At 41.4% G+C, this 17,332-nt stretch overlaps 1 protein-coding gene across 3 annotated transcripts in view; it reads left to right on the top strand.

Moving 5' to 3' along the window:
• The first annotated feature begins 8,211 nt into the window (after positions 1–8,211).
• fstl5 (follistatin-like 5) overlaps positions 8,212–17,332 on the top strand; it is a 196,811-nt gene continuing 187,690 nt past the window's right edge. For all 3 annotated transcript variants that reach the window (XM_005919390.2, XM_014332737.2, XM_005919391.2), the window contains exon 1: positions 8,212–8,792. In XM_005919390.2, coding sequence (XP_005919452.1) covers positions 8,770–8,792 — 23 coding nt within the window. In that variant the 5' untranslated portion in view covers positions 8,212–8,769. The remainder of the gene's footprint in view (positions 8,793–17,332) is intronic.

A 17,332-nucleotide genomic window follows, 5' to 3' on the forward strand; every position in this document is an offset into this window, starting at 1 on the left:
AGGTACTGAGATATCCAGCAACTACTGTTAAATGTTTCTGCAATCATGAATACGTCCAAAAGTAATAAAATATGCATAAATAATAACCTTAATAACTGAGCAGCATCCAAACTGTCTTTCCCATCAGAGTACAGTCTTTGTAATTCAAATATGTGTTAAGCACAGATTGTTTTACATAAATTCTGGGCTGAATTCTTTGCCAAGATGCAATCATTTGAGTGCTACAAACACTAGTCACAAATTGAAGTTGCAGTGGCCTGAAAGCAGCATGGTGCCGTGTCTTTGTTTGAGGTCTGTTTGGGTTTCTAGTCTCAAATATCAGAGCAATGTTTGGACTCTGACCTCCAGCCAGACACAAAAGCTTTCAGTCAAAGTGCCGTGACTGCTGCATGCATTATGAATGTAGCTGTAGAGTGTTCCATTAGGAATGACTTAGCAACAACGTCCACTCATTTTCTAAGAATTACTTTGTGCATAAATGAAAAGAGCAAAACAACTGTGTGAAAAGGCTCTTGAAAGCCTCGAGGAGCGCGGGAAAAAAAGTCTGTAGCCCAAAACACTAAACTAAAAGGCAGATGCATTTTCAGATGATGATCTCAAAGGTGTTTGAACAGTAGGCTAGTATTACTTTGTACATAAAGTCATCACCTTGTGGACAAATGTTTAAAGCATTTGTAAGTGCATTCAGGTAAAAATGCTTATAAAAACAACAGATGTAAATCGATAGATTATTTAATGGACATTCAAATCAAGGAGCTGTGCACATAGTGCAGGAATCAGAGAAAAGAAGAAATATGATTGAGGTCCAGTTGGATTAGATCAAGTCTGAAGGGTTCTTAAAAGACAAAAAAATGTTTATAGTACAATGATTTCTCAGATAATGGAAAGATTTGCGGTAAAAGCACACATTCCACTCCACAAAGCAGCGACTGGCTCTAAAAAGTTGAGCCTTTTTTAGTCATCTTTGTCAGTAATTGCGCTGTACTGAAGCAGAGGTCTCCTTGAAATGAATGCTCGGGCTAAACTTCTTTGACGAAGAGCTATTGTGAATCCAAACATGGCCTCTGAAATATGTTGTAAAATGGTGAAAAGTGTCCATCATACTTTCTCAAGGTAAAAAGTGACACCTTTTTTTGACACACACTTCAGAACTCAGTTCAAAGCAGAGAAAATCAACAAATCCACACAGGTGAGAGGCTGAAGCATGCAAACTGGCTTTCAATTTTTTTTTGTGCTTCAGAAGCATTTTCCTTCGAGATCCCCACAGAGAATGATGTCCTTTCCACCACATCGTACAAATCACTCCGTAAAGAAATTTACTTATAAACTGTGGCAACTGCACTCTCTCTTTTCAAGTGTTTGAACTCTCACTTTGACTAAAGCATAGATCTATAAGTATTCTTTGTTTTAACTTCCAGCACAGCAGCTGCAAATTCACCGAGGTTGAATACAAAGCCTCGGCTCAGAAAGATGGATCCCAGCTAACGTCCCTCGGTTCGAGCAGAGGCCCAGAGAGTGGCGAGTGGGAGCCATATGCTCAGTCCTAATGCAGCGAGCACAATGAATGTACATCAAGTTGACATCGCAATCTGGAGTCGTGCACGACAGCGCGCAGTTTAACAGATAATGGGATGCGAAACTGGTCACATATCACATCTGTGTGCGCATGCTCTTGCTGACGCTGCCCATACAATGTGTCACAATCTATTACAGTCTCCACCACACGCCTACACACACGCGCACACACACTCTCTGATTATTCTCTCGCATCCATTATTTTCAAAAGAAAAGCCTGCTCACATATGAACAGATACAGAAGTGGAGTTTCTAACACTTCAGTGTGTGTGCGTGTGTGTGTATGTATACAGGCTCTTTCAAAACCAGGCTAACGCACAACATACCCACAACCTCTCAACGCAAAAGCCTGAACACACACAATGAATTTGCAGCTTGAGCACAGCAGCATGCTTTATTGCACCCGTGGAGACAACTCCTTCCTCGACTTTCTTATTTAACATGCAGGGCATTAATTGTCTGCATGATAAATTACAGCCATCTCAGCTGCGCCCATGTGACATATACACACGGGTAGTTTATAAGCACAGATGTGGCAACATAATCTCTGGATTTGTGTGGAGAATGTCAAGGGAGAGCTCCGTCTTATATGCCTTAATGAATCATGCTGTAACTTCATTTCACACGAGCAGCAACACTTTTGGCATATGTGCTGAGTGAGCGTCAGCACGTACATCATGTTTGATTATGGTGATGTGACTGTTTACACATGTGATGTGAAGCCTGTGACATGTTTTTGGGATTTACATGAAGGCAAACATTTCAGCGGTTTAATGCTGGCGTGTTTTGGGCATCAGTGGACAAATAAATCCATAATAACCTTTCAGCATGCTTTAATTCAAGTGGTCTGAGAGGGAACTTGACTCCTCCACCTTATGTGGGCTGTTTTATTTTTTCGTGAAGTATAAAGAGCAAAAAAAAAAAAAGTGTGCACATGAATTAAGCAGTGGTGGAGCATTGAGTTAGCCTTTTACCTGATGAGTGGGGAATGAATTTGTGCGAGACCAATTATTCTATACCTATGCCTCATCTGAACGCAGGGGCCAAGATGCCAGAGGAGGGCTGGCTATTTTCACATTTTGGCAGTTTTTAATGGGCTTTTTTTAGTCTTTTAGATTTAGACTTTCGGTTTCAGGCAAAGTGTGTCTCTTTCATGTGGAATCTACCAATTAAAACAGCCTCATGACATTACTGCCAGTATAAATGTACCTTAAATTTGCTACCAGTGAGAGTCAGCAGGTGCTGGCTCCAGAAAACTCTCTGGCTTGTGTGAAAAATTCCAAGAACTCTTTTTAGACATTGTTATGATGTCGGGCGCTTATTTATTTTTTGTGATGGTAAGTACATAAAGGAAATTCAAAACTGAATAATCACTTTGAATAACAATTTATCTGTGCTTTAGGAGCGTCCACACAGGAATTGCGCATTATGCATCATTTTGTGATGGTTGGTCATTAGCAGACATTCCAGGCTTCACTTCTTGGTAACCCTCTTTTTACCCATACTGCTGTATTTACCAGCCTGTCTTATGTCAATCCCCAATATCCTTCACTGGCAGCCATGTGAATCCCTTGCCCTGAAGCTGAGAAAAGTTTAACCCAGGCCCTGCCAACTTCACATCACTAAAACTTCATCTAAGCAACTTAGTGACCAGAGACCGTAGAAAGTGGATTAAATTCTGTCACTTAAGCAACTACGTGCCACGTGCTGCTGACGTGAAGTGGATACACTTCACAAGTGAAGCTAATGTATGGATAAATTCAAATTGTTAATTTCTGTTAAATTTCACAGTAAAGTCATTATTTTACATATACTTTACTACTTTAGCTTTTGTATGTGGGTTTGGGGATTTATTTTATATAGCTTTTTTTTTTAGTGTTTATCAGTTGTTTGAGACAAACAACTTTTTGTTGTTTGTCTCAGAAAAACAAGCTTTTCTGTCCCCCACTCGTTACCTGTATGAATGGCACCTGTTTGAACTCATCATCTGTATAAAAGACACCTGTCCACAGCCTCAAACAGTCAGACTCCAAACTCCGCCATGGCCAAGACCAAAGAGCTTTCGAAGGACACCAGGAAAAGTATTGTAGACCTGCACCAGACTGGGAAGAGTGAATCTACAATAGGCAAGCAGCTTGGTGTGAAAAAATCAACTGTGGGAGCAATCATCAGAAAATGGAAGACATACAAGACCACTGATAATCTCCCTCGATCTGGGGCTCCACGCAAGATCTCATCCCGTGGGGTCAAAATGATCATGAGAACGGTGAGCAAAGATCCCAGAACCACACGGGGGGACCTGGTGAATGACCTGCAGAGAGCTGGGACCAAAGTAACAAAGGTCACCATCAGTAACACACTACAACGGCAGGGAATCAAATCCCGCAGTGCCAGACGTGTTCCGCTGCTGAAGCCAGTGCATGTCCAGGCCCGTCTGAAGTTTGCCAGAGAGCACATGGATGATACAGCAGAGGATTGGGAGAATGTCATGTGGTCAGATGAAACCAAAGTAGAACTTTTTGGTATAAACTCAACTCGTCGTGTTTGGAGGAAGAAGAATACTGAGTTGCATCCCAAGAACACCATACCTACTGTGAAGCATGGGGGTGGAAACATCATGCTATGGGGCTGTTTTTCTGCCAAGGGGACAGGACGACTGATCCGTGTTAAGGACAGAATGAATGGGGCCATGTATCGTGAGATTTTGAGCCAAAACCTCCTTCCATCAGTGAGAACTTTGAAGATGAAACGAGGCTGGGTCTTCCAACATGACAATGATCCAAAAGCACACCGCCCGGGCAACAAAGGAGTGGCTCCGTAAGAAGCATTTGAAAGTCCTGGAGTGGCCTAGCCAGTCTCCAGACCTCAACCCCATAGAAAATCTGTGGCGGGAGTTGAAAGTCCGTGTTGCTCGGCGACAGCCCCAAAACATCACTGCTCTCGAGAAGATCTGCATGGAGGAATGGGCCAAAATACCAGCTACTGTGTGTGCAAACCTGGTAAAGACCTATAGTAAACGTTTGACCTCTGTTATTGCCAACAAAGGTTATGTTACAAAGTATTGAGTTGTATTTTTGTTATTGACCAAATACTTATTTTCCACCCTGATTTACGAATAAATTCTTTACAAATCCTACCATGTGGATTCATGGATTTTTTTTTCACATTCTGTCTCTCACAGTTGAAGTGTACCTCTGGTGCAAATTACTGACCTCTGTCATCATTTTAAGTGGGGGAACTTGCACAATCGGTGGCTGACTAAATACTTTTTTGCCCCACTGTAATCAAGAAGCTAAGAATATTGAGGCTTAGTCTATGTGATAGTCACTCACAAGAACTCTGCCTTCATGACAAAACGTCACCATTGTTTTTGTTCAAATGCTTCAAATGACCTGTGTTTACATTTTCCGAACAAGTGACCTTTTGTGTCTTGAGTGACTCACCTCTGCCACAAGCAACAGTGGAAGGATGGGAGGTTTGATAATGTCACAACACTTAGGAGGGAGGTAGTTCTGAATACAAAGTGGCAGACTTTGACTTGCATTGTTTACTCCAAACAGTCAGCATGCCTTTGTTTTTTTCTTTTGATTCTTGCAAGTTTTTTAGCCAGCAAACGTACTCATTCCCTAACATTAAAACTATTTAATTCCTATACCTTAAACCAGATGGCAGATCTGAAAACACTCCTATCATGCATACAGTCGCAAAAAACAGTCACAGCTGTTTCTTATTTTATTTTTATTTTCTTTTTAGGTTTCCACAAAATGTGTTCTCTTTGTTCAGATATCATAGAAACATCTCAGTTGTAATCACGGGACGTTTGGAGCTATAGACAGGTAAAATAAACTCTACAGGTGAACTTCTGGGCAAAAGCTGGTAAGTAAATGTTGATTTTGAATGTTTTTTGTCAAAGTACTATTTTTAAAGTAAAACTTTTTTTTCTTTACATATTAGCATGGGTGAGTCCCTGTGCAAAGATGTATAAGACCCTCTTTCTGCAGCAATGCAAGACCTACAGACCAAAAAAGAGACAGACCACAAACTATGCACCTATCATGGTCTGTCTCCAGAATTACACCCCCTGAGCTATTTTGAGTAATATTATGTGTGTTTGTGGGGATTTTATGTCGATTTCGTTTTTTGTAGCTGTTTTGCACCTCTGTCTACAATCCATCTATGCTTTTTCTCCAACTTACAAAATTCTGGGTCACGGGGTGCAAGACGTCTTACACCATGGACAGGACGGCAATTTATCATCTATTTCTTATTACTTTTTTATTACTTTGTTTTACTCTGTAGCCTGTGTTTCTTGTAGTTTTTGCTTCTTCTTGTGGTCCTTCTGCAACTCATTTCACTTCCTTTGTGTGTCTTTGCTATCGTTTTGTTGTCATTTTTCATTTCATTTTGATTGATTTCTGTCTCCTGCTGCTTTGTAATACAATACACTTTCTCTGATAAGCCCATTAAACATTTCATTTTAATACATGATAGCTGGTCCTGAGTCACAACCTAATAAATTGCTGCTGATTTTTTTTTGTTTTGTAGCACCAGACTTATTCATTGAAATCTATTATTATTCCTTTCCCTCCTCCCAGAAACAGACCATGTGTCACTTATGTGTGAGGATAGTTTACCGGAGAGACACTGGCCATGTATTTTTTTTAGCACCCAAGCAGAAAGTGAGAAAGTTTTTGTGTGCATGCTGGGTGAGCAGATGTCACTAAAATCAATAAACCAGCAAGTGCTGACTTCTTTTCTGTGTTTTACAGTACATCCGTAATTTCAAATCCTTCTTCAGTTCAATAAGTAATCACTAGCTTATTATAAGCTTACTTATTCACTGAAGACTGAAGGATTGGTGACTCAAAGGCACGTGCAGTTCTCATAATAGCATGGATACGTCAGAAATATGTGCTTGCAAAACAGAATAAATAAATACAGTAGTTAGGTGGCTAGATGATAAATCAATAGAACTTTAAACCCATGACATTCACTTTGCAAGTTTACTGACAATTTAATAATGGAAATATTCCAACAAAAAGAACATGCTGGAACAATAATTTGCTTATTAGGTCCAGCTGTCCTTCCCTACTACAAGAAAAGACAAACTCAAGTGAAATAGAAGTGTTACAATTCCAGGCACTGATGACAGAGAGCCATCATTCCATTTCCTGAGATCATTTTTTCTCCACAGAACTGAACTTTTCTTGCACTGAAACAACCCAGAAAATATCTTATTCCCTGGACAGTTTCTAATGTGCTGAACTGTAGACTGGTCTGAGACACAGCCAAGGTTTCTACTGGTGCTGTTTCTTTCTTTGTCTGTTCAGTCATGAAGACTAATGTTACAGCGCTGCACAGTTCCTTCGCTGACTGTTCCCACTGCTGTATCAAGGAAATGTGCACCAGTCCTTTTGTGTGCGAAGCACCAAACATGCACCAGATGTTTACATTGCCAAATGCGGAAACATTTGTTTATTGTTTGCATTTCTGTTGCGCTTCTCTGATATGTGAGTATGTAGAAGTGGCATAGATTGCTACCTGCAACATTATTTTCCAGAGATGCTGTCCATTGAAAATCGTTCACAATGAGCTACAGTGCATTTTAAAAGTAGCCACTGATGCACAAAAAGGATAAAAAACGGTGGTGTGGTATGCTAGGATCATAATATACCAGCAGCAGCCTGCAGTGTGGCACACACATGAAGTAAGAATGGAATGTCGTCTCACTTTAAGCGTGCATCAAAAAGGGGGAATTTAAAACATCTAGAAAGTAAGCTAAACAATAGACTAAACAGAAAAAATATAAGAATAACAAATCAAGGAAAAGCTCAAATCACTGCATTTGTATATCTACTGATATCCTATAAACATAGCACACATATAGGTATCATAGTTGCAGTACAACATCAAGTTATTTAAAGCCAGAAAGGCTTGGCATAAGACCCCAAAGGCAAACCCTCTTGACATTGTTGTGTCTTCACTTATAAGCTGATGCAGGACATGACACCACAGACTGAATGTGGACAGTTGTGAAGGATGTACACTAGTTCTTTAAGTAGGAGGGCAAGATATAAAATTCAAAAATGTACTAAAATATTATGAACATCACCATTATTAGTAGTAATAATATATGCTTTTCTTTACTGTGCCACCAATTTAAAGCATTGTAGGATAGTTTAGACTTTTACACATATACATACTTGAATGCATGTTCTTTACATTTTCACTTTAGTTTAAAACCTAAGTATCTAAAAGAAAAAATAATAATAATGTTTTTTCTGTTTCCCACTTTACATGGTCTGGAACAAAAAAGGAAATAAAGAACTAAGAAATAACCAAATCTGCTCATTTGCGGTTTGTCACATTTAATTCAGTATAAACAGAATTTTATGGAGCAGCAATAAGGTGATAATGAATGGAGTTTAATTAATGGAATATGTAGCACCGTTAATGCATTACTTTATGGTTGATATATGAGTCTGCGTGTGTATAAATATAAATACACATACGTGTGTGTCTCTGTGTGAGTAAGTGAGAGAGTGGGGCAGCCATAAGACCCGTCTCTCTCGCTCTCTTTCTCTCTCTGCCCCCCCCTCTCTCTCTCTCTTTCGCGCGCTTCGCTTTCTCTCCCGTTTTAGTCAAGGACAGTTTCGCTTGGCACGGAGGCACTAAACCGCTCCACATCCACTCTGTCGGTGTGCGCTCGTTCTCTTGCCTATACTGCCTACTACGGGATACTTGTGATTGGTTCACCCCCTCCTCTCCTCCCTCCCTCCCCTGTGATTGTATGTAAATCCGGTCAGGACTGAGCCAGTAGGTGAGGTTGGGGCTGGTGGCTCCTACCTCAGTGGCGCACACGAGACCCGAAAGCGGCCGAGGTGAGATCGCTGCGCCGTCGGAGCTGTCCACTCTGTCGTGGTGCTGAACTCTACACCCTCCTCTCGCCTTCTCCTTCCTCCGTCGGCTCTACTGTACTTGGTGTTATTTTGGGAAAGGATTAACAATCTGCCCTTTGGCTGCTTAGAGGTGCAAACTTCTACGGAGCATAGCTCTCTGCCCACATCGGAAATTACCCCCAGACCGTCCGTGGATTTGACCCGACCTCGAGATTATCATTAATTGGTCCTTACTTTGTTGAGAAGTGTTGCTTAAATCCGTTCACCGCAACTGTTGTTCGGATTACCCTCCTGGATGGTTAACGTCTGGATTCACAGGTAAGAAAATGTGTGTTTGTGTGTTTTATATGCTGTTGTGGACTAATTGTTAAAGCCCATCCGATCTGAGCGCCTTCCCGAGGAAGTCCTCATTCATCTCTGTGTGACTCGCTATCAGACACACAGCTTAACCCCCATCATCGGTGAGGCGCCACAACTCTTTTCTAATAATCCACCGGGTCAGTCTCCCCGACTCAGAAAATATCTCTCAATCTACTGCCTTAAGCTTTTACCATTTTCAATTTACTTTCAGCCAGGTCCCGGAGACTCAAATCAGCTGATATCCGGATATCTGAAGTTGAGATTATAGTTGCTGTTATGCTGTCAGAGTGAGAGCACTGAAGCACAAACATTCCCCATTGTAACACAATCAATGTTTCTGAAACGATTGCAGGCACGCCGCCTTGCCCAGAGCTTTTAATTTATCCGCGTAGTACTTAGCGTGTTATTTTTTTCCCCCTTGGCACGCTAATCCTTGAGTGACACCGTTAGCAGCGAAGGGATTATACATTTGTTTTTCATCCTCTGCTTTGCGCCTGACTCATTTGGCAGTACTATATTACGGGCTCTTGTGCCGGGGATGGCCGTTAACTGTGTTGTCTGTCGATTTGCGAAAGAAAATATTTGGGGGTCATTGTTTTAATCTCTGCTGCGGTGCATCAGACGGACTTAAAGGTAGCCCAGCAGAAAACCAGATTAAGTTCTTCAATCGATACGACTTAGATTTTACATGTTAAATCCACTACACGAGGTTACTGTTGCAGGACGTGGGAGCGTCATCATTATTTTTTTGTTTTTTGTGTGGAAAAGTAGGACTCGTGCACATTAATATACAACAGAATTTGTCATGTTTCAAATTAATTTAATAATATATTCTGTGGATAAAAGCACATTCTTTTGAAGTTCATGTTTCAGATGACAATATAATTGGAAATCTTACAGGTTTACTTATGTTTTAAACACATTTATGCATCAGCATTCGACACTTTAATAAGAGTTTTAGTTTTAGTGTTTTTTTCTTAGTGTTTTCTTGCCTTTAAATGATCCAAATACCTCTATCTGCACAGATTATACAAAAACTAGGCTAACTCTTCAATTTTTACCTTTATTATTCTTTTCTTTTTTGATTTGTGGACAAGACTGAATCCTGATTCACCCAGTGACAACTTTACTTGGTTACAGTAAGTGCAGTATGCACATCAAAGGGACCAGACAGAGGATGTCTTCATAAATACTTTAAATTCTTGGTGTTTGGTCCTTCCCACACAATGTTGACATACTTTGTAATTCATAAGGTGCACAGATGATGCCAATCCCAGCACATTCCTTGACTAATTGCACCATCAAGTAAAAATCTTGTGTAGAAAGTACAAATGCTACAGAAGCCATGCAGTTTGAACGTTCAGCCATCTGCAGGCCTCTACGATCAAACTTCAAACACTCCATTCCCGCAATGCATCCACTTTATCTTTCGAAGCTCTTTGAAACCGCAAGATAGAATCTATTTCCAATGGTGCATTAGATGGATCTGTGAATCTGGTTTTCAAGGCTGCACTCACTAATTGATTCTCCACTTGAATACAAGCCAGGAACCAAGTAATGTATCATTTATGTAAGTTATATATTATATATACTGTGCAGAATGAAGTGAGGATATTTGATAAACCAGTCTTAATAAATAAGAGTCAGCTGTAGAGGGAAGCGGAAAGTGAGATAAGACAATGCTCATTTTTAGAATGACTCTGTAGACTTTGTGCACTGAATGATGCCAATAATATCAGTGCACATTAATGTTCAAGATGACAAAGCTAAATAGCCGTATAAAACATTCTTTTTCTCCACCACACTAAGACCAGAAAAGTCTTTCTATTTCTTCTTTGGACTCCAATTAAGCCATTTAACAAAAGATATACTGTAGGTGGCAGCTGAGCAGGTATAGTGTTAATGGAGCTGCTCTGCTTTTCATTAAAACGACTTTCTTTTGGGCACAGTAGGGAGGCAAAGGCTTTTGAGTCAATAATGCTTTTGACTAGAAGGAAGAATAAAATGCTAGGAAACTGATCAAGGCATTTCAGCTTTGAGAGGAAAAGCACACAATCTGAAGGTGTGAGCACCCACTGATGGTGGCTAGTTGCAGGGGGCAGATTTGGGGTGATATGACAATAAAGCTGTATGTTGGGAAGGAAAATTGCGCTGCCACTGAAAATGGTACCATTTTAGAGTTTTCACCGTGATCTCAGGTGTCCAGGCATCGCAGCAGGTTCAAAAATCTTTAGCAATTATCCTCTGAGATGTCTTTATGGGCTATTTTAGAGAGGTAAATGGTCTTTGAAAGCAGATTTTATTCTGAGAGAAGTACTCTTGTGTCTTTCTGTGCACATGTCAGATACAACTGTTCATGCTGCAGCCAGGTCAGTTCGAGTAGGTTTTCCCATTAAACCAATAATGGTCTGCTCTGGCCTCTTTTGAAAACTGTACAAGACACTGATCAAATGTGGGGGATAAAAACTGTAACACTACCAGTTTCCCGTGTTGAGGTTTCTAACATGTGACCTGAGCATGTGTCACAAGACAACATACTTGCTGTGCCGGTAAAGCTGCTTTAATGGGTTTATACAGTGAACGATGTGTTCGAGTCCCTTGCAGATGGAGGTGTACACACAACCTTTCAACTCTCAGAATTTAACACCATGCTTGATAAACACTTTTTCAAAGCTCCGTTTGATATCTAAAAGGTCTGTTCACCCAAAAGACATCAAAAGAAATGTTCTTGGTATCCAGTCACGCAGATTGTTTTCTTTGCTTTTGAAAAGGTTTAAGAGATAAATGCCTCTTAAACTTCTGCCTCTGCCCAAATATAATGAATATAAATAAATATGAATGTATCTGTGCTAGTTTGAGCCCATTCTATAACTCTTATATGGACTGTTTCTGGTTTTTGGCAGAAACTGGTTCATCTAAAGGGCAGAACATTATTCTTAGAAGTACATGTTTATGTTGATTTAAAGGGGAGCTTTTACGCTTTACCAAGTGAAGCCAAAAGCTGCTCTAAACACTGCCTCTCAGACAGTTTCTTCTGCTCTTGGTCCTGTATGGTGTCAATTTGAGAGGATATCCCTAAACGGTCAGCTCTTTCTGTAAGCACAGAAGCCCCGCCCACCTGCTGTTCACATCTCATGTTTACGAGGGGCAGCCAATAAAAATAAAAATGAGCTAGTCTGAGATAAAGAGCGAACTGACAGGGATCTTGAACCGTGAATCTAGCAACACTACCTAAACAGAGTTGAAGAATAAAATTAAGGAGCTTAAAATGAGAATAAAAGATCCCCTTTAAACATTTTAGTTCCATAAGCTTTGCAAAATAACTCTAATTCACCTTGGGCAAATAGAAACGAATCAGTGGAGCTAAAGTAAATGAGAAAATATATTTTAGAATTAGCTGAACCAGATAAAGAAAGTTCAGTGCTCAAGATATACTCTCATACTTTTTTGTTTTTACAACCATTTGAAGAAATGTTTTGACTGTGGAACCAAATTTATGGTTGACTAAATTAATTTAGTCAACCATAAAGTCGGGAGGTGAGGGAAAACATGAAGCAGATGTTTTTCAAAGCTTAAAAATGTACCTGCTAACACAAATCAGCAGATTTCTTAGCTAATTTGTTCATCTGATCCTTGGCTTTCCATCTAATATACGAAGCAACATTTTGCCTGTCACTATCAGTGCATCTTCACTCTTGAAATGGCAGCCACATTGTGACAACAAGACTAAGAAGTCACTACAAACAGCTGTTGATGGCCAAGAAATGTCTCTAGCACATCCTGTGCAACACCAAAAATTCATTTAGTTTTTCAGTATTTGCAGAGTTATTTTAGTATAGCCAGATAGTTAGCGTGGTTTAGCAATACTAGCAGATGCAATTTTGAACTTTGAAAAGAGCTAGCAGCTTCTTCCTGCCTGCCAAGCTCAATGTTTACAGTGCAGACATAATAGTGGCATCAGTCTTCAAATTTCACTCTTGGCAAGAAAATAAGCACAATCCCAAAATATCTCTCTATTCCTTCAGTTTGAATTCTGTTATTTGTTGAAAGATGCCACCTGTACTGACTGAATTTATCAGCAACAGACTGTTCCTAAGTAATGCCTGGTTTCACAGTCATAATGACACTGTGTATATTCTCACCTGAAAGTTACCCTTTACGGGCACGGTGACTCCACTGGAGCAGTTTGGAGAGTAAAAGCACTTTTAAATTGGGTGTTAATAGGGTGTTTATTTCCAGAAATCACCTTTAGTAGTTTTTCCCTTGTTAGTCTGGGTTTGACCAGCAGTATGGGTATTGTCTGCCTACCTGTTTTTAACAATCATAATGTGGGCTATTTTAAATACAAGGGGCGGCAGTTGAGAAAAAACTGATTAAAGATGGTGAAAAAAACTGAGATTAAATCTACATTTCAAGTGTTTTCAGTGTATATTTTCATATAAAAATTGTTTGTTTTTATGTTTCATGACTTAATAGCCCAACCCATCTCAACAATGACACTTGTAACACTGCTCCCCCCCTTTTACATCTCTTTTCTTCCCACTCTGAGCTAAGCTTTAACCACTGCCAACTCCCATCTGTGTCTCTGTGTCTGTCTTTGTTGTTCCCCTCTTTAATACGTGGAATCTTTATTGTGCAGAAGACCCACACAGACTGACGTATGTTATTCTGCTAACATGTTTAGGAGACGCAACCTGCTCCTGACATTCTTTTCTCCTGGCAAGCAGCGGTTTGTTTGATGATGTGAAAAATATTTTTTCCCCCTCCGTTGTGCACGTTGCCTCTCTCTTTTATAGGACTTCACCATTGCATGAAAAGATACAAACAAACAAACAGAAAACCTATTATTATCACATGTAGCTTTTACAGATGAAAACGGCTATAATGTAATTTTGATTACTATTTGCATTTAGCTTGCTGTAATGATGTGAGAGGATCCCTGCTCTGTGTGCAGTGAAATCAAGCTGGCAGCATTTCCACTGGATCATTTTTCTTTTTCCTTTTCCTTGCTTCGAGGATCAATATAAGCTAACAGTATGAGGCCGTGTCTCCTGACTTTTCAAACAGCTCTAGATTTCTGAAGCATGACCTCCTACATTCCATGTCTTGATTGAACTCCAAGTGGATTGTTAAATTGTTATTGTCATAACCTATTTCATGCAGTATGGCAGAACAAGGGTTCCGTGACTACTTTTAAGGCCAAGGCTTGGGGATATATTGAGAAGGCTCTTTGCAGATGGCCAGACCAACAGAAGTAGAACAAACCTTCAAGGCAAAGGCCAACAGGCTGTAGGTTTCAGCTTTAATCCCGTCGAGCACAGTGATGACAAGTGTGGTTTGAGGTATTGTAAAATACTGTATGTTTCAGTGGGTCTGTTAGGAACCTGGCGGCTTTGGTCAAAGCCAGAGACATAACAGTCTGTCTCTGAAATAATAATGCTGTTGTTTGCTGGTTGTTGGAAGCATCTGATGCTCTGGGAGTAAGGGTGGTCTGGCCATGCGTTGCATTTTAATGATATCACAAGTCACAGTTCGCTGTTCGCTGCTTCTGTGGCCAAGTGTGAGAACATTGTTCAGGGCACAGTACAGTAGATCAGATCGGTCTGATTATGTAATGATTATTAACAATGGGAGAGCCATGTGCCTCTGCCAGGCGGTTTTTCCTGCAGTCTTGTAGTGGCAGCCTGTACTTCCTGACATTTGAAATGGTCTATAAATTAAAGAGCTATAAAAGAAAAGTCAAGGTCTTTGTTGCCTCTGTCTCATATGGAAAGACTCCCAAGACCATAAATGATTGTGATGTCGGCCATATAAGGTTGAAATCTCTGTCAAATCTTTTTCAGGAGTTGCTGCATTGGGAGTATTTTTGTTGTGCTTCCTGGTGCTCTTGATTGTTAATAACTGTAGTTTTTGGATTAATTGGAAGGTACAACTGAAGCTAATAGTACACACTACACTGTTTATAATTCTCAGATGCTGTGCCAAACTCAACAGAAAGCCTGTGCAAAACATATATTAGAATCCCCTTCATTTTAGCTTTGGGTGGTTTTTTTCAGTGCTGCGATGAATAATGGACACACACTCTGTGGATGAATTAGTTCAAATTTTCATATAGTATAAACTGGCAGTCTGGGACTGGTCACAGTGTGCTATCTGGCATTTCTTAAAGGACTGGCTGTGTGGATCAAAGACACATGATATACTCTGAGAAATTCTCAAGCTTCTTTAGCAGGAACCAAGAATAGAGTCTTTCGATTCCCCTTCAAATGTCACCAAGTCCTGTTTTTTTTTACAAAAAAATTATTTTTGTAGGGTTTTATTATCTTTTTTAATTACTATAATTTCTTAATTCATACATCTTGAGAGAGTGAAACTCCAAAAACTTGAAGTGCATTTCTTATCACTTGGAATTTATGTTTGAGCTTCAGTTTTTTTTAATTTTTTATTTTATGATAGAAATTGAAATTGTCACGGAAAGAAGGATTATGTGGTGGAAGACACTGGGCTTACTCCACTGCAATCCTTTGCTTTGTTTTTGGGACTTCCACGTTCGGAGCTACACAAACTTCCCGCCTCTTCGTCCCAGCCCGGCCCACCGAAAGACTTTCGGTCCGGTCTGCAGGAGGATTTGCAGTCTGGCTTACCTCCCTCTTCCCAGAGTGAGCGACGCTCACGCAGCCGTCGCTCCGCTTCCTCTGGACAATCAGTGGTGAGCAACAAAGACTGTTTTTCTCATGCTCCCCCTGAACTCGTGAATTTAACAAACAATAAATCCACACCTAAGACCCTGAAGGCTACCTGCCATGCAAGTGAATCTAAATCTGCTAACTTAGAGGTAGTTGAGTCTGTGTTTGTTAACCCTGTAAACTCCTTCTCTGAGGATTTAAGAACCAGTTTTCATTCTGCACAATCTGAACCCAGTGTTAAAATGACTAAGACCACTTTACTTGAATCTGGGGGGAGAAATTTTCGGACTGCTGTGAAATTTCCAGAGGCTGCAAGTTCTGTTTTCAAGTCAGCTGAAAGGGAGGTGGTTAATGTTTCTAAGCCAGCTTTTCAGCCATGTACTTTTCAGCAAGGGCACAGGCAGTTGGTAGGGACGGAGATTGCTGGCTGTAACTTAGGCTCTCTGAAAGAAGAGGCTGTCTGCTCCCCAAGGACATTTAAGGACTCTAGTTGCCCCTCTCTACAATCTATTGAGACTGTGGCTCCTCCTAGGGACTGTTCTGTATCCCTGTTGGATGTGTCTGAGGTTGCCCACTCTGCAAAGACTATATGCCCACACCCAGTTGGCAATATTGTGCATTTTGAGGTCGTTCCTGAGCTTCTCTCTCTCCTCCTGTTCCTGCTCCCAGGGTAGCTCGGGCCCAGCGTTCGCCTCCACCCATTTCAGTTCCTCGGGTGGGAGGGGCTGGTGTTCAGCTGGTGCCAGCACCTGTTCCTGTGTCCGCTGGAGGCTCAGGTGAGCCCGTCCAGCAGTTTTTCTCGTGTTCAGAAGGCTCAGGAGGATTAGCCCAGTTACCTTCACAACCACCGTCACTACAACCTCTATTGCAGTCCCTAGCTCAGTCTCCACCTCCACCACATTCAGCCCCGCTACCCATAGCTCAGTCACTACCACAACCAGACTTACTACAAACTTTGTTACAGTCCATAGCCCAGTAAGTAGCTCAGTTGGTAGAACAATCATTAGCTTTGTCATCAGTTCAGTCAGCCACACATCTTCACCCTCAGCCAGGGGTCCCAATTGCCTCTGGCCCTGCATCTGCTCTGGCTGGAGGGCCCGAGGAGCCTGTCCAGCCTCAAGTCTCGTCAGCTGGGGGTTCAGGAGAACCCAGCCAGCCTCATGTCTCGTCAGCTGGAGGGCCCAAGGAGCCCGTCCAGCCTCAAGTCACGTTACTTGGGGGTTCGGGAGAACCCAGCCAGCACATCCTCATGTCTGCTGACGGTCCGGGGAAGTCTGTTCAGCCGTCGCCTGCAGCATCGTCGCCTGCAGCATCGTCGCCTGCAGTATCGTCGCCTGCAGCATCACCACATTCAGGTTCCGCAGCCACCTTGCTGCTGTCAGGTTCCGCAGCTGCCTCGCTGCCATCTGGTTTGGCCTCTGGGTCTTCATCCACTGGGTCTTCGCCTTCGTCTGGTCTTGCCTCGTCTGGCCCTGCCTCGCCTTTGCCGGCCACCTTCCAGGCCTTTATTTGAGCGTTGAGGGCGGCCTCCTGAACGAGGCCTTCGGACCTGCTCAGATGCTTGCTCCTTGTCTTTTGTTTGGTTTCTGTCCCTCCATCCTGGACCCCCTCCGCCCGTCCTGGCCTGGTGCTCTGGTTTTGTTCTGTTTTTTTTCCGTTTAGGACTGTTTGGAGCCAGCCCTTAGAGAGGCGCTACTGTCACGGTTCTGGGTCAGTTTGACCCAGTATTTTGAGTTGTTATTCAAATTCAAATTCAAATTTTATTTGTCACACACACACAACCATACACAGTATGACATGGGGGTGAAATGC

This window comes from Haplochromis burtoni, unplaced genomic scaffold, assembly GCF_018398535.1.
Source record: "Haplochromis burtoni strain Fernald_Lab_line unplaced genomic scaffold, NCSU_Asbu1 Contig_33, whole genome shotgun sequence".
Classification (NCBI taxonomy): Eukaryota; Metazoa; Chordata; class Actinopteri; order Cichliformes; family Cichlidae; genus Haplochromis; species Haplochromis burtoni.